Genomic DNA, 25,892 nt, shown 5'->3' on the forward strand with positions numbered 1-25,892 from the left:
TTTTTTTTTTAAAATATTTAAATAAATATTTACATTTTAAAATTATATGAAGACCACACGGGCTAAACCCCAGATGTCAATTTTTTTTTTAATTTTGAGTTATTGTCATATTCATATAGTACTAGTGTATATCTATCGCGTATAACAATATGAAAGCTAAAACCACACCTCGATCCCCTCAATATTTAAGATTTTAAAATAATGCGACAGCGGAACAGCAAAGGATGTCAAACACAAAATCTAATTTTCTCAAAAGTAGACACCTGTGACAACTGGGGTTTATCTTCTGTTCTTTATATGTTTACGGTCCATTTGTTTTTTATTTTCGCCGTATAAAACGTATCAACAAGCTACGAGTCATATTGCTACCAACAATATTTTAGTGTAACCCTAATCCTAAACCATAAAATCTACTGTTCAAATCCAGCGAGGCAGTATATAGAACACCGATATCTACACAAATATCCGAAGTAGTCATTCATTTGTTTTTAAATTATACTGTAGTATGTATGTATATATATATATATATATATATATATATATATATATATATATATATATATATATATATATATAAATATATATATATATATATATATATATATATATATATATATATATATATATATATATATATATATATTTATAAATAAATAAATAAATAAAAATATATATATATATATATATATATATATATATATATATATATATATATATATATATATATATATATATATATATATATTTGACTGGTTTATTACAACTATCACACGACACCTCAAAGTATTTTAACATAAGTTTTGTACACAGATTGGAATTGTATTTGTAAAAAGTAGACTCAACACATTTTACTCGACCCAGCACGCGTTGTCCAACGTAAAAGCAGGAAAAATTTTTGAAACCCCGACTACAATTTAGAACGGAAAACATACCTTATATTATGTAACTGTTTTATGTTGAAGGAAAGAATAAAGTTACAATTTATGTAATCACCGTAGAACACAATGATATAGCTATATAATGTGTGCACGCCCGCTATGCAGAATAGATCCGTTACATCATTGGACGCAAATTGTTTTTTTCTCTGCTGTAGGGAATGAGCCAATGGACGTAATTAACCTGCATGTTGTATCACGGTTATCTTTTCCTTCATGATAGGCAGAATATGTGACATTCTTTAATTTTAACATACACATAGGCTTACATACAAATACACACACTCTTATGAATACACTTACAGTTATAGCAAACTATATATTATGTTTATAATTATATGGGGATTCGTATTATATACAAATATGTATGTAATAATGGTTTTACACACATATGAATTAACGTATAATCATATTATATACAAATATGTGTGAAATAATGGTTTTACACACATATTAATTAATTATATATTATATGCAAATACATTTGTATTCGTAGATGTGTATGCATAGTTTTAATTTTACACACACACACACACACATATATATATATACATATATATATATATATATATATATATATATATATATATATATATATATATATATATATATATATATATATATATATATATATATATATACATATATACCCAAAAGTATTCATACATTCATAATTATATATATATATATATATATGTATATATATATATATATATATATATATATATATATATATATATATATATATATATATATATATGTATATATATATACAGTGAGTTAAGAGGTGATTTGCCAGCAACGTTAATTGAATTTCGTCGTCTGGAAGGGTCACAATTTTATGAATTAAATTACTTTATTGGATTATTATTTCAATATTCAAAGGTAAACACATCTATAATTTTCTGCGTGTTTGATGTGCGGTTTTCCGATTGTGTTGGAGGTGTCTCTACCTATCCAGTAAGACTACGATTCTGTACAAGAGCAAAAAGGTTATCTCCCCTTATTGTTTATGACGTGAACGCTCAAGACTTTCTGGCAACATTAGGGAAGTCTCTCGCTGCTTCTCCTTAGTTCTCGCTGCTTCTCGCTGCTTCTCGTTGAACCCTTTTGTGACCTTTCCGCAGGGAATATTGCTGATTGTCTTTCACATAGCATTTCCGAACCCAAAATCCTAAAACAATGTTCCCTCCCCTACATTCCAATTCCCCACAACCTTCTCCTTTCTTCCCTAATTCCCCCCATCCCTTAACTAAAAAGATGAATAAGAAAGACGATGACTTAAAAAGAAGTTAGTTAATTAACACGTTCCAGCATAACACACTAGAGGTTGAATCTTTGAAGTTTGAGTTAAAGAAGTTCTCTTCATTGAAGGCAGTTTTAATCCTTTAATCCACCAAATCCAGAACGTAGGTAACTTCCTGGCTGTTGGGGTAGGGAGGGAGAGGGAGGGTTGAGCGGAATGTCGTTATATTATTCTTGTCGTGAATAGTTTTGCTAAATTTTTGCCATTTACAATTATCATCAACATCATAAACATATACATTAATAACATCATCATCAAATAATCATCATCATCCTTATCATCATCAGCTTTTATTTAGATTGCTTGCGAAACGAAGTTCTTGTAAACAATTTGGCTAAATTTTTGGCATTCACATTTACCATCATAATCCTCACCTCCACCATCATCATTATCATCATCATCAATATATAAATCAATTTCATTGATTTCTTTTTTTTATATTCGATACATACTACACTCGATACTTCTCACACTCAATTCGTGCTACGCTCGATGCTTTTTATACTCGATACTTGCTACAGTCAATACTTGCACACTCGATATTTGCACACTCGATACTTGCACACTCGATACTTTTCACAATATTGATCAGACCAAGCTGATAAACCTCTTGGTTGTTGAAGACACTTAAATGAGAAAAAAAAACAATTATTCGAAATATCGGACAACAGAAACAACTTAAAATCGGTACAACTATACAACTAAATCGGAACAACTAAATCGGTACAACTAAATCGGTACATCTAAAACGATACTATTAAATCGGTACAACTAAATCGGTACAACTAAATCGGTACTACCAAATCGGTACAACTAAATCGGTAAAACTAAATCGGTACAACTAACTGTTGAAAAGGGTGGAGGAGCTAATGTCTAAAAATAGACAATGCATGTTCAAAGATCGAAATGCCGCTTTTAGTCTGCTTCAAAGCTTTGATTCCTTAAAGCGCCACTTAACGCGTAACTCCTTCAAAGAAAGATTTTTTTATATTTAAAAAAAATGTCAGTAATCTCCCTTTTGTTTACATTTTTGTGTTTGTAAATACGGCGCCACGTGTCTGAAGAAAGAAAGCACAACGTATATACTTGTCTGATGTAAAACGATTGTCTGGTTAATGGATTTAGATTTCAAGGATGAAAGGAAATCAAGGTGGGACGGAGTGGGTGATGTATAATCTCTGTCTACATGCATCGACACTAGGGATTTCAACAGCTGAATTAAAATCGGATGCCTGGTTTAGCGCACTTCAGTACAGGGTTTCTTTCATAATTTTTTTTCCATGAAGGGTGGGGGGGGGGGGGGGGGTGGCATATGAAACTTTCGGGTGGGGGGCGTACTTCGGTTATCCGGGGAGGGTGCATTGGTTGAAGAATATATTTTCGAAAAACATTATATATTTTTTTCGTAGACGGTGAAGCTGCTTCCCCCCCCCCCACATCCCTCTTCACCCACAAGATATGCCTGAAAGAAACTCTGGTTCAGTGGGATGTTAATAGTACCCATTAATTCCCCACTGGCTGTCAATTGGGAAAGTTCGAAGTTCGAGTCATGTACTGTGCGTGAGTTTTTAAGTGGCGAAAGTTATAGTCTGACACCAGCGGTTTGGAAACTTTTTGTCCCCTGACAAAAAAAAACTTGCGGTGCGGTCGCCTCTATCCCCTACAAGTATAATTATCAAAACAATTTAAACGTCTTTACTACACAATTGCTTTTTTAAATGATGTTGTTGTTTTGTTTGTTTATTGTAAAACGGCCAATATGAAAAAAAGACCTCCGTGCCTACTAATGTTACCGTTATTGAATAAATAAACACATTGAATAAATTGAGCTTAAATCGTTTTTAGTAAAACCATAAACCTTATCTGTCTATGATTCAAAACAGCGAACGTCCGTGCTGGAACATTTTTTAAACTAAGAAAGAAATAAAATACTTAAAAAAAACTTTTTAAAAAACCACGTTTTTCTTGTGGACTAAAAAGTAGAAAATAACTATTTACATACATTTGATGACAAAAAACGTGGGTACGTTCACCATCAAATTTCCCGACCCATCTGCCCGACCCACGTTTTTTGTCATCAAATGTATGTAAATAGTTATTTTCTACTTTTTAGTCCACAAGAAAAACGTGGTTTTTTAAAAAGTTTTTTTTAAGTATTTTATTTTCTCCTTTTTAGTCCGTTGCTACACATGAAAAACGTGGTTTTTAAAAAGTTTTTTATATAGTTTATTTTCTACTTTATCTAATCACTTGATTAAGTATGACTTGACTAAGTGTTTTTAAATACACGGACTAAAAAAATCTTGAGCGACCGATACGCTTTAAACAGAGAAAGGGTGTAATTTACGTTGCTGGCGTAAAGATCTACTCACGAATCACGTGATCAAATCTCCCATAAACAAACAAATAAACGCGAAGCTGAGTTAAGGAAAAACGTGTTTATGTGTATTTTAGCATGCCCAGCGTACCAACCGTGTCACCGTTAACAATGTGTTACCGTGTCCGTTCTCCTTTTTAGTCCGTTGCTACACATGAAAAACGTGGTTTTTAAAAAAGTGTTTATAAATACACGGACTAAAAATCTTGAGCGACCAGGATTCGAACCTGGGTTGTCGCGGCCACAACGCGAAGTACTAACCACTATACGATCACGGCCAGCGCGCTCACATCGATTGGGGTCGAAGTAACTGTGTCAATAGGCTTCAAGTCTTGTCGGTATCTTTAGAAATCATGTCCTCAATTTTATGGTCCTTGGGGCGTAATTAAATTAAGCTAATTACGGTCACTAATTGCTAGTTTTTATGATTGCATCTGAAATTGTTAGGCGAAAGTAGCATGCATGCCAAATTTCAGGTCTGTAGAGCAATCAGAAGTGGGCTAATTTTCGATGTCAATTTTAACAACAAACATCCAAACAAACAAACGCGAAGCTGAGTTAAGAAAAACGTTTTAAAAATACATTTAACGATATGATAGCACAACAATGCAAACGTCATTTTGTAGTGTCTCTGTGTGTGATAATAGTGATATTAAGCATCGTATTTAAAGATGTTTAATTTTGAATAGCGAATAGCTTGTACATTTCTGTGAACCTTTTCGCCCCTCCCAAGTGTGGAAACAGTTTTCTTACACTGTCAAGTGGTGCAAGTTCTCAGTTCGAGACGTACCCTGCGTATGGGTTTTTCATTGGGAGAAGTTTGAAGTTCGAGACATATCCTGCATTTGATATTTTCTCTTAATTGGGAGGAGTTTGAAGTTCAAGACATCGCCTACACTGGGTGTGTTAGTCTTTTTTCAGTAAAATAATTACCATTCCAACATAACACAATGTATATTTAGACTTCTTGTTACTATGCAGTACCTCCAAATTTAAAGGCTTATATGGGGACTAAGAGCTCTCTCGTGCATTAGTGCTAAAGAATTATTTCTGTACAGAACAAACCAGTAAAAAATACATTCTTAGTTTAAAAATAACAACAAAATACAACCCATATTTCAAGCCTCTGTTATGACTTATCTAACTGGGAATCCCTTGCTTCAAGCATAAGGTCTTGATTACTCTTTGAGAACTTATTTCTCGTGGGGGAATTGGGGGGGGGGGGGGGCCTGAAACTTTCCGGGGGTGGACTTGAATTTCCCAGGGTGCGTACTTAAATACAGATGTCCGAAAGAAACTCCGCTTTCGACCCCCGTTACGTCATGCACCTAGACCCTGCTCAACCACCCCTTTCCCATGTTCAAATACCCTCTCCCAAATTCTTTTATGAATACCTATCCTAACCCCTTTCCTATGTACTAAATCTACCCTCCCACCCATACAAGCACATGCACCAAGCCCTTGCTCCGTACCTAGTCCTCTCCCTTCTTCTCCCCCTTTCACCCAGCCCACTTTATGAACCCCAGATCCTCCGTTATGAAACAATCTCTTGATACATTCTAGCCCTCTGTCCTAATATCATTTAAAGGGAGATCACGTTATCTGTTTACATAACTTCTGAATAAGCACACTGGAAGTTATTTTTAGTAACGCGCGTTTATTTTTTGAAGTGGAACTCTAAATATAACGGAAAATTACCTCGCAAAAACAGATTTTAAGCTATTTTTATCCTTATCTACAGAACACATCTTTAAAATTATTTCTTGTAAGAAAAAAATAAATTGTTCATTGGTAAAAAAAAAGCCATGTTTGGGATCTGGTTTCTGCTTTCTTTGTTCGTCCGGTGCTAAGATTCAACCGTAGATTAGCGTCTCTAGTTATGTTTAGGTACCTGCACTCTTTGTTCCATTTATGATTGGGCGCTCGCATTTTTGTTACACCTATGGTAGGGCTCTTGCACCCTTATGTTACACATATGGTGGAGCACATGCACCCTTAGGTTCCACCAATAGTGGGACGCTCGAATCCTTTGCTTATATAAGCTTATTTATATATATATATATATATATATATATATGCTTATTTATAGGGGCTCCTGCACCCTTAGGTTCTACGATGGGGCGTCTGCAACCTTCGGTTCCTCCTATGATGGGGCGCCTGCACCCTTTGATTCCTCCTATAATGGGGCGCCTATCTTCTCATTTACCTTCAGGGAGGTGGATCATTACATTTACGTTGGTAATTAAAGTACATTTTACATCGCTAATTAAATATAAAGTTCAGAAAAATTTAATTCTGCCATAAATTCCACACTAATGAACGTAAGGCAGGTTTATGGGTTTCGTTAGGCCTGTTTAGATTAGGGCTACCTGTCCTATGCTAAGGCTACCTGTCCTATGCTAGTGCTACCGGCTACCTACGTTAGCGTTATGTGGTCTAGGTTATCTTAGCTAGGGTTACCTGGTCTAGGGTAGAGTTATCTGGTCTAAGTTAGCGTTATCTGTCTACCTTAAGGATACCTGGCCAGCTTAGCATTATGTGGTCAAGGTTATGGTTATCTAAGATAGGGTTAATTGGTCTAGATTTGGGTTAGGTTGTGCAGTTTATTATTGTCAGTTCTCTACCTTTCTGACGTCTCGGTTCGAGTCCTATGGAACTATGAAATTGAGGACTGACTAATCTGTCTCACGTGATAGGCAACTATGACTCGCCTCCACCTCCCCTCCCTCCCCCATAACTCACATACCCTTACACTAAATACACACAGTGCTTCTTCCAGACTTTTTTCTCCGGGGGGGGGGGGTTGGAAACTGTTAAAATTATATATTTTTCTATATAAATTCCATTTCGTTCGGGGGAAGGGGGGTGGGGCTGTAGACTTTCTTCGCTCCCCCCCCCCCCCAGACAGAGATGCCTGGAAGAAACACTGCAAGTACATCTGTGGTTATTCACCGAAGTTCTTTAAAAAATAAAACTGTTCTTTTTTTTTTTAAAGAGAGATTTAAAAAGCGTTAGATTTTAAAAAAAATTTAACTTTAAAAAACTTGGACTGGCCTGACACGCACCTTACAAATAAACACTCGGGTCACTGGGCAGACGGATGTAAACACGGTGCGCACCCGATGACGTATGCAGCTACGTAATTTCCCGCCAACTAACGAAGCTAATCACCCGGCCAACGTCTGCTGTAGCGATTTAATGGGGGATTTTTATTTAGGTTAATTTTAACCCGTGCAGGTTGTGTGGGGATAAATCTGCAGTTGGTCTGTCAGGTTTAGATTAAAGTTTACTTAAGGAGGTTGGGTGGTTAGGTGCGTGATCTACGGTTATGTCGTCTGGTTGGGTTAGGGTTACCTCTTGGTTTAGATTAAAGTTTACTTAAGGAGGTTGGGTGGTTAGGTACGTGATCTACGGTTATGTCGTCTGGTTGGGTTAGGGTTACCTCTTGGTTTAGATTAAAGTTTACTTAAGGAGGTTGGGTGGTTAGGTACGTGATCTACGGTTATGTCGTCTGGTTGGGTTAGGGTTACCTCTTGGTTTAGATCCAAGTTTACTTAAGGAGGTTGGGTGGTTAGGTACGTGATCTACGGTTATGTCGTCTGGTTGGGTTAGGGTTACCTCTGGGTTTAGATCAAAGTTTACTTAAGGAGGTTGAGTGGTTAGGTACGTGATCTACGGTTATTTTGTCTGGTTGGGTTAGAGTCAGTGTTTCTTCCAGACTTTTTTCTCCGGGGAGGGGGGGGGGGGCACTTGATATTTTCGGGGGGGGGGGGCACTTGATATTTTCGGGGGGTTGGGGGTGGGTCGGACACTAGTAAAAGTATGTTTACTATATAAATTCCATCTCGTCTGGGGGTGGGGGGGTGGGGGAGGCGGTAGACTTTCTTCAGGGGGGGGGGGCGAAGAGATACTTGTTTAGGGTTGAGCAGTGGCGTAGCGAGGTCGGGTGTCACCCGGTGCGACACTTAATGGTGTCACCCCCCCCCCCCCCCCAGAGGCGTTGCGACCCTTCCCGGGGACAAACTTTCAAGTTTTCGATTTGCACCCCCCCCCCTCAAACTTTCGATTTACACCCCCCCCCCTCCCTCAAACTTTCGATTTGCACCCCCCCTCAAACTTTCGATTTGCACCCCCCCCTCAAGTTTTTCTCTATATATTTTGCTATTTTTTGCCTTGGTGTCACCCCCCTAAATGGTGTCACCCGGTGCGGTCCGCCCCCGCCCCCCCCCCTCGCTACGCCCCTGGGGTTGAGTAAATGCCAATGATGGGTTGGCGTGGCCGTATGGTTAAGCGCTAGACTGCTAGCCCTGAGTTTACCCAGCTTTAATGGGTACCCGGCGTTAGGGAAATTAAAGACGGCTGGGTATATTGTCTCCATAAGCTGAGGGCATAAAAACAAATGAACTCATCTGACACAGGGACCGGTAGGTCTGAAATGGGAACTTGATTTTATACATGCGATTGTTGTACTTGAAGCGTGGATTCTCTTTTAGCTCGTTAGCTCAGATGCCACAGAAACAGGTGAACTCTGCTTCACCTGTCAAATGAACCGTATCCACAATTGCTTGGGTCAAGGTTTAATTATTTAAACAATACATTTCAGGCGTAAAATATCAACTTTAAATCAGATATATAGTTGATGTCCGATTAATTTAACAGTATTTCAAGATCGCTAGTTTATCCCAGCCTTTAATGAGTACCCAGCTCTAATTAGGTTTCCTGGTTTACGTTGGCAAGTAATAGGGCGTGTAAGTCTCGGTGTCTTTCGCTTGAAATTCGAAATCTCGTTAGTCAGGGAGAGAGATGTATTTTTTAACTAAATATTTTGTTTTGAAAATGATTTCCATTTATAACAAAAAACATTGCGACGATTTTTTCTAAGCCTCGCTTCAAGATTTTAAAATAACGAGGGTATTAAAAAAGCAACAATTTTTTTTTACTAATAATAGAATCGAATTAAGTAGGCCTACCGGTAGGCCTAGGCTATACTGATAAGACTAGCCGTCGGTACTCGTTACATGTGAATTTTAGGCCTATATATTTTTAAATGTTAAACATGTTTGAGAAAAATATTTTATAAAAATTAATAGTTATTGGTCAAAACGCAATGTGCTTTACTACACGTTGAACAATATTAATGACAAAACAAAGAAATAACTAAATAGCTAAAAATTCGACACATTTAATATAACTTAGGCTCCCAATACCTATCAGAAAATTTAAAACCAAATTATATACATTATTAGTCAACAGAATACCATGTTAAATCCGCACACTGATTAAGAGACTTAAATGATTCCGTTAAAAACCTGGCTATTCAATGGTCATGATGTTGTTTTTTATAGTAATTTGTATTAGTTTGACCGAGAAAATTTTATATATTTCATAGTTTACGTCTTGATACGTACATTTATTGTATCTCATATCCTGTGAAAATATTTTGCGGACAGAGAGAGAGAAGTGTGCACATGGGCTTTTATAAATTAAGATTGTAACTACGTATAATAAAGCAACTATGAAAAATACTAGCTGGCAAGTACCAGAACGAAAAGCTAGTGACCTACTTACAAGCCCCATTCCTCTAAAATGCCTCTACAACAGAAATAGATATTCTATCAAAATCTAAAACCATTATGGCGTAAAACTGTATTTCCCACCTAGCAATAAAACAATATCGCCTTAACTCAAACTCCCTAAGTCTACATTTATAAACCACACACCTAGCCCATAAACACGCAGTTTTTACCTTAATTACTTTAATGAAATTGATTAGACAAAAAATAAACAACAACTGAGAGTGAGTCATCTTAAACTTACCTGACAAGAAGAGCAAGGTATGAGCGCCTTTCCTCTCGCCCCGCCCATGTTTCAGTGCGGATTTACACATACATACAACAGATACTTACATACAACGGTGTTTATGAATAACACGGCACCCTGTGTGAAATTCTCAATTTTTTTTTAACTAGTATTTATAGGTATATATATATATATATATATATATATATATATATATATATATATATATATATATATATATATATATATATATATATATATATATATATATATATATATATATATATATATTGTATATAAAAAGAGCGACATCGTGATCCTGACCTAGGATCAGAGATGTATAGCGACATGAATCGTCTCTGGCCACATAAAAGTCTAAACAAAAGTCAACGTCCCTGTGTCTGCTGGTATACAAGACCTGATCCATCTAAACATCCCCCGCTAAATATTTATCGACAGGTGGAGACCAAATGACAGATTTATTGTTACACGAAACACACCCACGTCAACAACAAAAAAAAATCTACCTGCGATTATCTTCATGCCCTATACCGCTTCTCACCTGTATTCCATCACTCCTTTTTTCCCCTTTTGCATGAAATGTCGACCCATAATCCCAATGGTCACATCCGGTTGGAATATAAACAGACGTCACCCCCCCCCCCCCCAACACCCGTCCCTGTATTTCCCCCCCCCCCCTCTGGATCTCAATCTGGATGCTGATTTAGTACAGGTACATTACCTTTAGTGCAGGATGTTTTTGTACCAGAGTAACCTGCCCCTGAGGATCCATTTTTAAAACGTTCAGTCCGGAATTCACATGAAAAAGTGAGGTTTCTCATTGTGCTTAAAGTTCACGTATGGAAAAATAATAATTCCAGATTTTTTTTTCCGGTTTAGTCAGTAACGGCGCCAGGTTATTTAGCGCCCAAGGCAAAACTTATTTAAAGCCCCCTTTCACACAGATTAATTACTAAAACATATGTTAAAGAAAACAATTCATTAAAAGTGACATATTAATTTATTATTAATTGCATACACGTTATAAGCAGACATCAAAATCAAATTTTACTTGCCTCCTTCGTCTCAAAAGTTTGTACTAATTCCTTCAATTCCAGTTTGCAAGCGTAATCACATTTTATTGAAATTGTTGCTAAGTCCACGAGTCTACTTTGTACTTTACGACATAGCCCCTCCCACCCACCCCCTTAAAAAACTTTAAGTACTTCCCACCCCCACTAAAAAAGTTCTTGTATTGTTGGACTCTCTGCTATCCTCCCAATGTGAGTTTCAAAACGGAACTTACCTGTTTTAAACTTGACTGTCTTTAGTTGTAATTGTAAAATGTCTATATAGTGTGTTTATGTATCGATTTTTTTTTGTTTTGAAAAAAATAAAAGGTTATAAATGTTATAGATTCCAGCCTAAAATTGTTATGTATGAATCTTTTAAAAGAGGGCTAAAAATATGAAAAGACAATTAATTAGATGTTTAATTTGCGACTAAGACTGCATGTCTACTAACATTAAGTATTGCATTCTACAACGGCTACTGATATATTTGTTTTTCAACTTGATAATGCTAAAAAAACCAAACTATTTTGTTTAGAACTTAAGCTCAACATAATTTTTACAGTTAGCAAATAATAACATAAAGTTCTATTTATATGTAAGCGGTCAATATAAGGTGCAGGAATTTAAAATGAATTTAAAGTTAAGCAACGAATTATCTCCCATTTGAAAATCCAAATAACAAAATTTATTCAAGGGAAATAACTTTCACAAGAATTGCTAAATTAACCAAGTGTAACTAAGACATGTTCGAAAAACTCAATTAAAGGCTCTTTATTTCATTGCATTATATTTATAACAAATTTTTAATATTAGCTATGTAATCTTGTAAACATAATATATTTTACCTATTGAATACTTAACTGTAGGCTTTGTTTGAAAGTCTAAAAGTGGTAGCTTTATTATAACATACTTCTTTTAAATTTCGATGGCATACATGTACTGATTACCTCAGTCATGAAAGTTTTGCATTAAATTTTGGATCCCCTTAATAAAGGGATATTTAAAAAAAAATTCAAAGTTATAATTTGGAAAAAGCAATGTTTACAGTTTGTTATAAATTCCATACTATTTAATAAATATTAACACTTTAAGAGCGGTAATATAGATTCCTAAAAAAAACTAAAAAAATTTCAACTAGAGAACGCCTACTTTCTTTGTAGTGTGTTCCGTCCTGAATTTAAATAATTTAACTTACGATAAACTCGACTACTCGATACACTCTACTACATTCACAACACATATCAAACTTCGATACCTAAACATAACTAGACTCTATGCTCCAGAACTACGACACCAACTCGTTTACTACACCAAGCTCTACAAACTGTTCTCCCAATAAACGATTTCACTGGACCTAGTGGCAACAGGGCATTTACCCCCTGTCAATTACCCCCCGGACATTCCCCCCCCCCGACATTACCCCCCGGAGTAATTACCCCCCTGTCAATTACCCCCCGCCCAGTAGGACATTACCCCCCCCCCCCCCGGACAGGGTTAGAGTTAGGGTTAGGGTTAGGGCTAGGTTTAGGGCTAGGGTTAGGGTTAGGGTTAGGGTTAGGGTTAGGGTTAGGGTTAGGGTTAGGGTTAGGGTTAGGGTTAGGGTTAGGGTTAGGGCTAGGTTTAGGGCTAGTGCTAGGGCTAGGGTTAGGGTTAGAGGTAGGGTTAGAGTTGTGTCTAGCGTTGGCTTTGGTTCTGTGTGAAGTTTTAGGCTAAGGTGGATGCTTAGGTTTTGGTCTTTTTCTTAAGATTTGGATTAAAGTAGTATAGTATATAGGTATAGAATTCTAGTTAGAATTAGGATTCTAACTTGAGAGTGGGAGGGGGGGGGTAATTCCCCGGGGGGGGGGGGGGGGGGGTAATTGACAGGGGTGTAATTGACAGGGGGTAACTGCTCGGGGGGGTGGGGGTAAATACGGGGGGAAATGTCGGGGGGGGGGGTAATTTCCGGGGGGGGGGGGATAATGTTCTGTAGCCGGACCTACTACTACACTTTGACAGTCAATATAATTCGATACCTTAATACCACAAGAATCAATACTCCCGAACTCCAGAGCTACCATACTTCATCACCTGCATTCTCATTTCTCTACTACCAATCAGATTCCACTAGACCTTCAACTACACAACAGCCAAATAAAAAATACGACACTTTAACACTTAGATACTTTATTCCTACGAAACCATATCAGCAACAGCCATCCGCCGTTACTCCCAAATCTAAATGACTCAGCAAAACTTACCAAACAAGTAACAATACTTTGAACATCCCGTCATTACAAAACTCTATACACCAGGACAGATTTCTAATTCAAAGTCAGAGAAAACGAGACTTAGAAGTCCTATTAAAATGTTCGAAATTTAAATTACGAACTTATTTAATCGTTTTCTACATCAATTATGTGACACCAAATTAAATAGGCAAAGTGACTGGTAAAAAACGCCCTGACCGTTCCAAATTGGGGATATGGGGTTGCATTTTCACCATCGCAAATAAATATAGGCCTATAAAGGCCTAATTTTTCGGTGGGGTGCAGAATTGATAGTTCGTCCTGGGTGCCGAAATAGATCGCTACTCCTTTATAAAAGCTATTCATTATTAGGTACCTTTTGCTAATAGCGATTAAACCTTTTACGCCCCCCCCCCCAAGGGATGGCGCCCTAGGCGACCGCCTAGTTCGCCTTAAAGTTAGCACCGGCGCTGGGTTTAGTATCCACTTACTGACTTTAAAATATTCCTTTAAAATAAAAGACAAAAAGTATTTTAAAGTACTTTTATTGAGCAGCTATAGCAATGTATTGTTATAGTAGATAATGTGAATAACAAACAATCAACATCTAGGCATGGGATTTAAAATAAACAAAAACAAAATTAAAGTTAGAGCTAGGATTTGAACCAGGGCTTGTAACCATTGAGTCCTTAAATTTGGTGTTACCCCTAGGCGCTGGGGAGGGGGGTGCAGTAGCTAAGGCAGGATTTTGTCATGGGGGAGTTTAAACCCCCACCCGCTAACACTCCCCGCTATTTGATAGCAACATGAAAAATTGCCTTTATAAAACCGAACCCCACTCTACCATGCAGAGTTTCTTCCACCGCCCCCCCCCCCCCCCTCAGGAAATTGTTGTCTGCCCCCCCCCCCCCTTCCCGAAGATATCAAGTGCCTCCCCCCCCCTCGGAGAAAAACGTCTGGAAGAAACACAGCTACCATGTATCTACCTAAATTATATTGTAACTATCAAGTCCTTAAATTGGTATTACCCCTTGTCGTGAAAACAGGATGTTGAAATTTAAACAAAAAAAAACTTAAATGGAAATATACGTGTTACACAACAACGTTACATTCTTAAAGGGGATTTTTATTAACAAAAAAAAATATTTTAGGATATTAACCTTGTTATTTATATCTATAAATTCCGTGTAATTTTCTACTCGATATTTTTCTCCGTTTCCTGTCTGAGATGAAAATTTGGGGCTTAAAAATCAACTAAAGTAATCTGTTTAAAAAAAAAATTACAAACAGCATTTTAAAATGCGTTTAAGATTTTTATTGAGTAAATAATGTTATGGTTTCTGGCGTGCAAGCAGGGGACGATAACAGAGTATTGGATTATACAGGATGTTAAGGCTTGGTTTAACCAGGGTATACTGGTCACTGGATGTTAGACTTGGTTTAATCAGGATATAATGACCAATAAAGTTTAACCAACCTGTAATGACTAGGCCTTGGTTTAACAGGGTATAATGACCACTGGATGTTGGATTGGTTAAACCAGGATATAACGACCACTGGATGTCAGGGCTTGGTTTAACCAGGGTATAATGACCAATAAAGTTTAACCAACCTGTAATAACCAGGCCTTGGTTTAACCAGGGTATAATGACCACTGGATGTTAGGGCTTGGGTAAATAAGTAACAAATCCTCTTTAGGGGTAGCGATCAAATTTCGCAGATGAAGTAGAGTTCATATGTTTCTTGACCTCGGCATATGAAGGGAAGGTGTGGTCACTAGTCTTAACTTTCCCTGGACTTGGTTTAACCTGGTTTAACCAAGGCATAATGACCACTGAACACCTGGCTTTGGTTTAACTTGGTTTAACTAAGGTACAATGACTACTGAACACCTGGACTTGGTTTAACTCGGTTTAACCAGGCCACTATGATCCCGAATCGAATGGCTGTTTATTCATTCTATGAAGATCACTTTTCTGTGACGATTTGTGATGAAGAGAAATGGGAACTGACGGTAAAACAAAATCATTACGGAAGACTATTTAAGCGTCAATTTACTCAACCATTTAACTAGGAAACAACGGGTAACTCCACTGCATTGCGCACAACCGTTACTAAAAATAGACGGCTTGAAACAACACCGCAGGAACGAAAATAATCTCCACAGCAGATCTCTAGCGAGAAAAAATAGCAAATTATTTTCATGTAGCGAGAACGGAGATAGATCTACGTTGTTTTTTTTTAGGTCGAGTATAAATGCTATAAAGTATAAGGAAAATTGTTTCTTATTTAGCCGTACTCATATTAAGGCATATGAGTAGTTGGTGTTTAGATAAAAATGTGTATATCAAATTATTAGGGTTAAGTTTAAGTTTATAATTATGGGTAGAACTTAAGGTTTGGATTAGGGTTCGGTTTAAGTCGTAGTTTCAGATAAGGTTAGGGTTAACTCGGTTAAGTGTCAGATTTATTTTCAACAAATCATTACATATGTGTATTGCACGATTATCCGGTTAAAGAATAATTAGAATCAGTGTTTTAATTTAAATTCTTGTTTTATTTTGTACATTTTTCGACATAAAAAAACCCAATAAACTTTGTATAGTTGTAACATCGAGTAAGCAAAATTAAGCAGGTTGAGTCAGGTAAAGCAGAGTAATCTAATTAAAGTTTTACAGCAATAATAATAGATATCCCTAAATATGAGAAACAAATGATCGGTACCGGTTAAAACTGAGTACGCTCAAGTAAGTTCCATGTGGTCAATCTGACCAAAACTCGGGACATTACTTTTCTGCACCCCTCGGCAGGTAAGCACCTACTGCTACACGCTAGTCTAGAGGTTGGGGGTCGTGTGTTGAGTAGCCTAGCCTAGAGGACGAACCAGGTCTAGACAAAATCATTGGCACCATCCCTAATGGGTGATGACATTAGTGTTGGCTTCAGCTTGAGGGCGGGGGCGGAGTGGGTTGTGCTATGGCTGTATGTGCGAAAATAGAGATTTATTATTGGGTAAATGTTTGTAGGTAGTTATACGTGTACATAATGTATGTATCATTATTTTTCCTGTTCGTGCCCAAGACACATTGGTAAGATGAAGTAGTTCACCTGTTTCAATGACCTCAGATAGTGTTGTCAGCACTATGCCCAACCGCCTTTATTTCCCGTAACGTGGTTTAGGTATGCATTAGAAAAACTGGGTGGACTCAAGGACGTTCTACTGACTTGAACCCGGATTCGAACATTTTGGGTTCGCAGTCTAGTGCCCTGACGCTAGGCCACGGCCTAAAATTCGTATATAGCCTATAAATTTAATAGAAATATGCATTTCCAGTAGGATTATATATATATATATATATATATATATATATATATATATATATATATATATATATATATATATATATATATATATATATATATATGTGTGTGTGTCTGTGTGTCTATGTGTCTGTGTGTCTGTGTTTTTGTGTGTGTATCTACCTGTATATATTCACTTAAACATTCAACCTATTTTTGTGTTTATAATTGCCTTATCGCCTCATAAAAGAATCACGAGGATGTAGCTTTAAAAGGTGGCGGTGGGTTGTAGGGGTAGGGAGTAGGGGTGGGGAGTCGTCCATAAATGTCTCCTCGCTAGTGCCACATCTAACCACAAAAAAAAAAACTAGATCCGCTCGTTTAATAAATAACGTCACAATGTTCCAATACACCCAGTTTCATAAAGAACATAGTCTACCTAGTTGAAAATAAAAGGCTATCCCTTAGGCCTAATGGCAATGTTTCGTTACATAAGTGGACTCTCCCCCTCCCCCTCCACTGTAGCCCTAACCAAAGAATAACTTGACCCAATATGTCCAGTTAGGGAGCATTGACCCCATAATCACGTCCAGACAGACAGGAGCTTTAAGAACTGGTGGACAAGCAGGGGCAGGGGATTCGACGTGACACACCCTATCTCGTGACACGAGATACAACGTGACACATCATATTACGTGACACGAGATACGACGTGACACGAGATACGACGTGACACATCATATTACGTGACACGAGATACGGCGTTACACACCCTGTCACGTGACTCGAGATACGACGTGACCCACCCTGTCATGTGGAACTAGATATAGATTATATGTGACACGCCATGTGACTTGAGATATGGTGTGACACACCTTGTCACGTGACTCGATATACGACGTGACACTCCCTGTCACGTGAGATACAGTTTGACACACTGTGTCAAGGGAACCACAAAATGTTATCGCGTCTATCACCGCGACACGCCCACAAAATGGCCGTAAAATTTAAAAATAAACAGTTATGTGATGAGGCGTCTTAAAATAACGATAGCGTTACAGCGACAGGGTATGCGAGCACGTAACAACATTAATACAGCGCTGGCAGAGTTTCTTCCAGGCATCTCTTCGGGGGGGGGGGAGTCCACCGCCCCCGAACGAAATGGAATTTAAATATACAAAATATGTACTTTTAACATTGTCCGCTCCCCCTTCCCCCGAAAATTTCAAGTTCGTCCCTTCCCACCCCCCCCCCGGAGAAAAAAAAAGTCTGGAAGAAACCCTGGTCATTGACTTGGGTTGGGTTATTTAATTAAGGTCCAGCTTAAAAAAATAAATACTACAGCCTGACAAATAAATACCTGTATACGATACATATACGTAGAATTAAACACACACACATACATACACACACATGTACCCGCTCTGTCACGTGGCTCTTGAAATAGTTAGACACGCCCCATCACGTGACATAAGATACGGCCTGACACGCCCTGTCCCAAGAACCACAAAATGCTATCCCTGACATACATGACACGCCCAGCAACAGCCATTGAAACTTTCTAATAAACAAATTTGTGATGCTTAAAACAAATGGCGAAATATGGCATCACACTTTAGAGTAATGCTCTGAGCAATACAACTGACTAATATATATATATATATATATATATATATATATATATATATATATATATATATATATATATATATATATATATATATATATATATATATGTATATCTGATGTAATTTTTAAATTTGATAAAATGTGTGAACATTTGGTTAGAATAATGGTTATTTTCTTTTGGATGGTGTGGACGAGTACGTGTGCATTTGTGTTTGGAAGTGAAGTCATTGTCAGTGGGGTAGAATAAATCTATTAGATTGGGGGGGGGGGGAGATTATTAGTGCATGACGCGATTTATACTGCTGACCACACCAACCCTTCAAATGCCGAGGTCAATAAACATACGAACTCTACTCCATTTTCCCTTTTAGATCGTTATGTCTGAAACGTAAACTCTACTTTTATGACTTTATTGTTTTATAGATGCCCCCCCCCCCTCTATTGCGACTAGTCTTCATCCAATACCTAACACGTCCCAGGCAGTGTTCAGTACTTTATTTCTTCTTGTTTTCATACATTACACAGTGCTGTCCTATTCGCTGATCTCTACCAAAAAGCCCCGACAATCGTTCACTCCAGCTTTTATACCCTAATTCGAACTTGGGATAACAATACATAAACACCCCGGGGTTAACTCAACTCGCATCGTACTCTCCCCTACGTTCGAGAGCAGTGGCGTAGGCAGGGGGGGGGGTGGGTGGGTGGGTTGGGGGGGTCCACTCCCCATAGACCCCTCGGTATATATATATATATATATATATATATATATATATATATATATATATATATATATATATATATATATATATATATATATATATATATATATATATATATATATATATATATAAAGTATGAGGGGGGGTGCAAATCGAATGTTTAAGGGGGTGGGGTGGGGTGTGCAAATCAAAAGTCTGAAGGGGGTGAAAATCGAAAGCTTGTCCCGGGTAAAAATTGGACCCCCCCCCCATTGAGACGATCCTGGCTACGCCACTGTTCGAGAGTATTCTAACCTAATCAAACATACAAATGACCCGGATAACCCACCCCTCCACCAACTCTTCATATGCCGAGGTCAAGAAACATATGGACTCTACTTCATCTGCCCTTTGGATCGTTAAGTCTGAAACGGGAACTCAACTTTCATGACGTGTTTATGACCCCCACCCCTCTATCAACAAAAACTGGAGCAGACTTAAACAAATCTTGCCGCTTATAGCCGCAATTGCTGCCGATCTATTTTTTTTCTAACTCGAACGTCTGCCAATGGAAACAAACTGAAGACAATATCGCAGCATTCGGACTTGATTCTAAAAATAAAACTCAATAGGACCACACATGATCAGCATTAGAAACAGTGTTTCTTTCAGACTTTTTTCTCTGAGGGCGACTTGAAACTTTCGGGGGATGGGGGGGGGGGGCTGGAAGGGGGGGAATGAGAATAAATTTTTCGTTGGGGGTGGGCGGACACTGGTAAAAGTATATATTTTCTATAAAATTATATTTTTTTGGTAGGGGGGGGGGGGGTTGGAAGGTGGTAGACCTGCTTCAGAGGCATTGCCCCCTTTCCCCCCCCCCCCCCCAATCACAAAGAGATGCTTGAAAGAAACACTGATTAAAAACTATTTAAAAAAAAACCAACAACCGACCCCAGTCACGTGATGAGGGTAGCCAGCACGGGTAGACTGGGCCACCGGGGTATCGGGAAAAAATTCCTGGTGGGCCGCCATGAATCATGCCGCGGTAGGTTTATTTGTGCTTTGAAATTGGATTATAGACCATTTAGCTCAGTTTTAAAAAGTTGCTTATCCTATAGCCTTTATTGCAGTGAGTCTTTAGACATGCTTATAAGTTCGTGCAATGCATTCAGGAGGGTTTTTTTAATGTATTAAAGTAAATGCTTACTTCGAGATGTCTATAAATGACGTCACCTTTTTTGTGCTGATTTTTAACCCCCCCCCCTTCCCTGTCAAACATCGTCACAAAAAGACAGACCACCATATAATGACGTAACACTTTTACAACCCCCTCAAAATTGCAGTTGCATTTTTTTTTAACGTCGACGCTTTTCTAAAATTTTGAATGAGCTCAGATAGCATTGAATACAGTAATACATTTCTATTACAATTTACAATGCTGTTTTTTTTTTAAAATGCAAATTAACGTTTAAAATTCAGTTCCTAACTTTACGTTTTTAAACAGAAAAAGGAGTCGGCGTGGTTGAGTCGGTAAAGCTCATGGTTGCTAAACCGAAAAGTCTCGAGTTCGAACCCCCGGGCAAATGAGGCTCGTTAACTGGGGACAGCCACTCTTCCAGAAGAGACAACCTCCAATATCAAACAACTGCTGCCTTGTAGTTTGTTCTTGGTTGGACAAAGGCTATGGAAGCAAATCGAAACAGAAAAGCAGGCTGAAATCGGAGTCAATGGCCTCAATGGTACATAACCAGTTGTCACGTATCCTTAATTTGTGATGGAGGCTTGGTCGAGTCGGCAAAAGCTCATGGTTGATAAATTCGAAAAAAGTCTCGAGTTCAAACCCTCTGGCGAATATGGCTTCCAACACTAAAAATTAAGAACGAAGAAGAAGAAACAGAAAAAGTGCGACTTCACTTCACACAATTTTACACCCCCGACCGCTCATCACACTTACACAAAATCACATACTCATTGCTATAAAGTGAACATACGGCTCTCTTCAGATAGGCATACCCCCACATTGGTCTTGCTAGTATCGACTACACAACTTTTTTTTCCAGTACATACTTAATCTTATTCTATTGCTAAGTCTTATCTTACCACTATTTCTAAGTCTTATCTTACCCTAATAGCTAAGTCTTATCTTACCCCTATTGCTAAGTCTTAACCGTTATTCTATTCTTATTGGTGATCAATAATAATAAATAAGAAGTATACACTCACTTTTATGTGACAGTGCATCGTCAAAAAAAAAATAATAATGAAAAAAAAAGATTAAAAAAAACCAAGAATATTTTTTTGCTATGTAGGACAGATACGTTTTAAGCGTCAAGAGTTATCGTTCCTGGCGTACTTTGTGTGTTTTAAAGAACCAAAACATCAAATAGAGAATTCTCATCTGATCTGTGGCTCCCATCATCATTTGGCAGCCAGCCATCCTTTTATCACCTCATGTTTCGTTACTTTGTCCTTGTCAGCGACTACATAGCTCATCTCAAACCAAGGGTCGATAACCTTTAGTTTTTTTTTTTAAAAAAAGTTTAAACAAAGAGTTATTCCGTGCATTATTTCTTGCAAAAAAAAAAAAAAAAAAAAAAAAAAAAAAAAAAAAAAAAAAAACCCAATAGAAAAGAATAAAAAAAAAGTATGTTCTTTTTTTCCGTTGGCCCTCAAAATTGTAGTAGAAAATTAAAACTAATTTTCTTTAATCTGACATTCATGGTTAATCTCCCTGCAGGTATTTTTTTCGGTCCTGAAACTCAGGGTTACCGTTCCTGCTGTTTCCCTCTAGCTCTCACATTCAGGATTACCGTTCCTTTAGACCTGATACTCAGGGTTACTGTTCTTGCCGTTTTTTGTTTAGATTTGACAGTCATGGTTACCGTTACTGCTGTTTCCCTTTAGACCTGACAGGGTTAACGTCCCTTTAGACCTGAACTCAAGGTTATCGTCCCTTTAGACCTGACCTCAAGGTTGTCGTCCCTTTAGACCTGACATTGCGGGGTACCGTCCCTTTAGACCTGACAGAGTTACTGTCCCTTTAGACCTGACAGGGTTACCGTCCCTTTAGACCTGATCCTAAGGGTTACTGTCCCTTTAGACCTGACAGGGATACCTTCCCTTTAGACCTGACAGAGTTACCGTTCCTGTAGTGTTGGCAAAGCGTAACTCTTTCCATGACCTATTCTCTAACGACGCCACGTGTCATAACAAAGTAAATAATAAATTGTAATCGACAGCATCATCAAACGCTGTAGATACATCTGTGGAAACACCGACGACTTCATGTCTTCTGTTATTATGTCGTGCCTTCAACCCGGTTTTTTAAAAAAAACCTTGTTTATACACCAATTAATTAAAAAAAAACAACATTTTTCTTAAAACATACATTAACAGATTAGGCAAGAATCAGCTAAAGTATTACCTTACAAATTTTACTTGTAATGCGTACTGTTTTACTGCGTAATCTCTAACGAAATCCGTACAAAACAAAATTTTTAATCACCAACGTCTGAGGCTTATATTTGAGGGGCTGACAAAATATAAAGGAGGGAGGGCGGAGAGTCATAAAACTATTTAAAACAGGAGGAGCAGAAGACGTTACTTATACTATAATTAATTAGTCGACATGTCGCGTGACGCCCCTTAATTGCCCGTGACAAAGGTGTTTGTGAATCAGTTCTTATTAAACCATTTCCGTTTTCCAATTTTTTTTTTGTAAGTGAAAGACCTAATTAACTTAATTAACGAAGAAAAGTAGGCTGCGTATTTTTTTTTCCGCAAAACAAGCCAAACAAAATATAATTTGGCTATGTTTCTCTACTAATGTATCCGCATAACAGACAATTGCTGAAATACATGGTTACCTGGCTATACACAGTGGCGCCCCCTACAGAGACAGGGGCAGAGTCCATTTTACCTCCCAACATCTGTTGGTCTTATTTTAGGATATCCAATGGCTAGGTTCTGGCGTTATGCAAACATGGAAGGACAGAGAGGTATTTGGGGAAGTAAAGTCCAACCAGGGGCATGGCGTGGTTGAATGGTAGTGTTATGGATTCCAAGCCTTTCTTTCTTCTTCTTCGTTATTAATTTTAGTGTTGGAAAGAGATTCCTTACAACACAATTAAGGATACGTGTCAACTGGTTATGCACCTTTTAGGCCGTTGACTCCGATTTCAGCCTGCTTTTCTTTTTGGTTTTGCTTCCATAGCCTTTGTCCAATCAAGAACAAACTACAAGGCAGCAGTTGTTTGATTTTGGAGTTGTCTCTCCTAAAAGAGTGGCTGTCCCAGCTATTGATCCTCATTTGCCCTGAGGTTCGAACTCGAGACTTTCCGGTTAAGCATACGTGAGGCTTAACATTTTAACACGAGTCTTAAGAAAAACAGATTTCAACGGACACGACCACGCCGACCTCCCATAGAGCATACAAAAGTCTCGAGTTCGAATCCGGGTTCAAGTCCGTAGAACGTACCTGAGTCAACCCAGCTCTAATGGTTACCTAACTCACGTTAGGGAATGTAAAGGCGGCTGCGTAGAGCTGACCACACAATCCCTTCATATACCGAGGTCACAGACAGGTGAACTTTACTTCATTTGCCCTATAGACCGTTATATTCGAGAGATAACTTCACTGACTTGTTTATATTTCTCTCCTCTCCAGGTAACATGCACACGGTAATGGATGACGTCATCTGCACGTGCCTGACGCGCGTGTACGCTGACCACGCCGCGCGCACTGACCGGCTGACCTGCCGGCTGGAGCACGCCCTGCCCATCCGGCACAGCTTCTTCCGGCTCAAGCGGGTACCGCACTTCCAGTCACGTGATGACCTTCACAGCGAGCACACGCCCGCTTACCTCCCCATTTACAGGTAAAATCTGTCGAGCACACGCCCGCTTACCGCCCCATTTACAGGTAAAATATGTCGAGCACACGCCCGCTTACCTCCCCATTTACAGGTAAAATATGTCCAGCACACGCCCGCTTACCTCCCCATTTACAGGTAAAATATGTCCAGCACACGCCCGCTTACCTCCCCATTTACAGGTAAAATATGTCGAGCACACGCCCGCTTACCTCCCCATTTACAGGTAAAATATGTCCAGCACACGCCCGCTTACCTCCCCATTTACAAGTAAAATCTGTCGAGCACACGCCCGCTTACCTCCCCATTCACAGGTAAAATCGGTCGAGCACACGCCCGCTTACCTCCCCATTTACAGGTAAAATCTGTTTGGCACACCCAGAATTTCTTCCACTCTACCCCCCCCCCCCCCCGAACGAAATGAAATTTATATAGAAAATATATACTTTTAACAGTGTCCGCCACCTCTAAAAAAGTCTACCGCCCCCCCCCCTCTAAAATTTCAAGTGCTACCCCCCGAGAAAAAAGTCTGAAAGAAACACTGAGCATACGCCCGCTTACCTCCCCATTTACAGGAAAAAATCTGTCTAGCACACCCAGAGTTTCTTCTAGTCTACCGCCCCCCCCCCCTCGAACGAAATGAAATTTATATAGAAAATATATACTTTCAACAGTGTCCGCCACCCCTAAAAAAAGTCTACCCCCCCCCCCCTAAAATTTCAAGTGCCCCCCCCCCCCCCGGAGAAAAAAGTCTGAAAGAAACACTGAGCACACGCCCGCTTACCTCCCCATTTACAGGTAAAATCGCGCACATTTGTACAGGTAACTCTTCACCTCTCACCTGTAACTTTGATTTCCTCTCAGACCTGCTCGTGCTTACATCACTGTTTCCCAATTTCTGTAAGCATGTTTACTTAGGTCATTGAGTGTATGTAAACATCTTGAATTACAAAATGATTTTCACGAACACGATCGTTAATAAATATTATGATTGTGAAAAAAATTGTTACGGGAATTTCCGTATTGGTAGCCTACTTTCATTACGAGTTATGCGACACCTCCCATGGTGTTCACATAGATTACAACAGAAAGTCCTAGACTTGATCTTTCTTAGAAGATACAATTACAGACATTTACTTTTTCACGTTTTAATTGTAGTAAGAAGCTACACACGAAGACACTGCAGTTTTAACAATACTTAAGAAAAGTTGATTTAAAAAAAATAATTTTTAAGCAAACTGATTTTTCGTTTTGAATCATTTTAGTGTAGCAAAGTAATGCATTTACTAATATACGTGAAATAAAATAAAAAAAAAATAAAAATCGTATTACACCCCCCATGCTAGTTTTTCGAGCACTATTCATCGTAATAAATCGAGCCTTACATAGGGATAGCGTCACTAGAAACTTTCTCAAGGGAGGAGGGGAGGGGGGCGGACTAAAATTTCACGGGGGATGTACACTGGTAAAAGTAAATATTTTCAATATAAATTCTATTTTGTTAGGGTGGGGGGGGGGGTGTACCTCCGAAGAGATGCTTGAAAGAAACACTGTACAGTAGAACGAAACTCTCTAGGATTAAAATAATGTGTGAACAAAATTACGCACTGATTTGAAACCTTTTATAGCTGCCTTAACTTCTTAGGCCTATCTAAAGTGTCATACTTATTCAGCGT

At 38.3% G+C, this 25,892-nt stretch overlaps 1 protein-coding gene across 1 annotated transcript in view; it reads left to right on the plus strand.

The window, feature by feature from the left end:
* Positions 1-25,892, plus strand: part of LOC131939049 (uncharacterized) — a 31,381-nt gene that overhangs the window by 426 nt on the left and 5,063 nt on the right. The window contains exon 2 of the mRNA XM_059297296.1: positions 24,012-24,222. Within this exon, the coding sequence (XP_059153279.1) occupies positions 24,017-24,222 (206 nt within the window). The 5' untranslated portion in view covers positions 24,012-24,016. The remainder of the gene's footprint in view (positions 1-24,011; positions 24,223-25,892) is intronic.

Source organism: Physella acuta, unplaced genomic scaffold (assembly GCF_028476545.2).
Source record: "Physella acuta isolate Inbredline_101_S28 unplaced genomic scaffold, ASM2847654v3 ptg000264l, whole genome shotgun sequence".
NCBI lineage: Eukaryota > Metazoa > Mollusca > Gastropoda > Physidae > Physella > Physella acuta.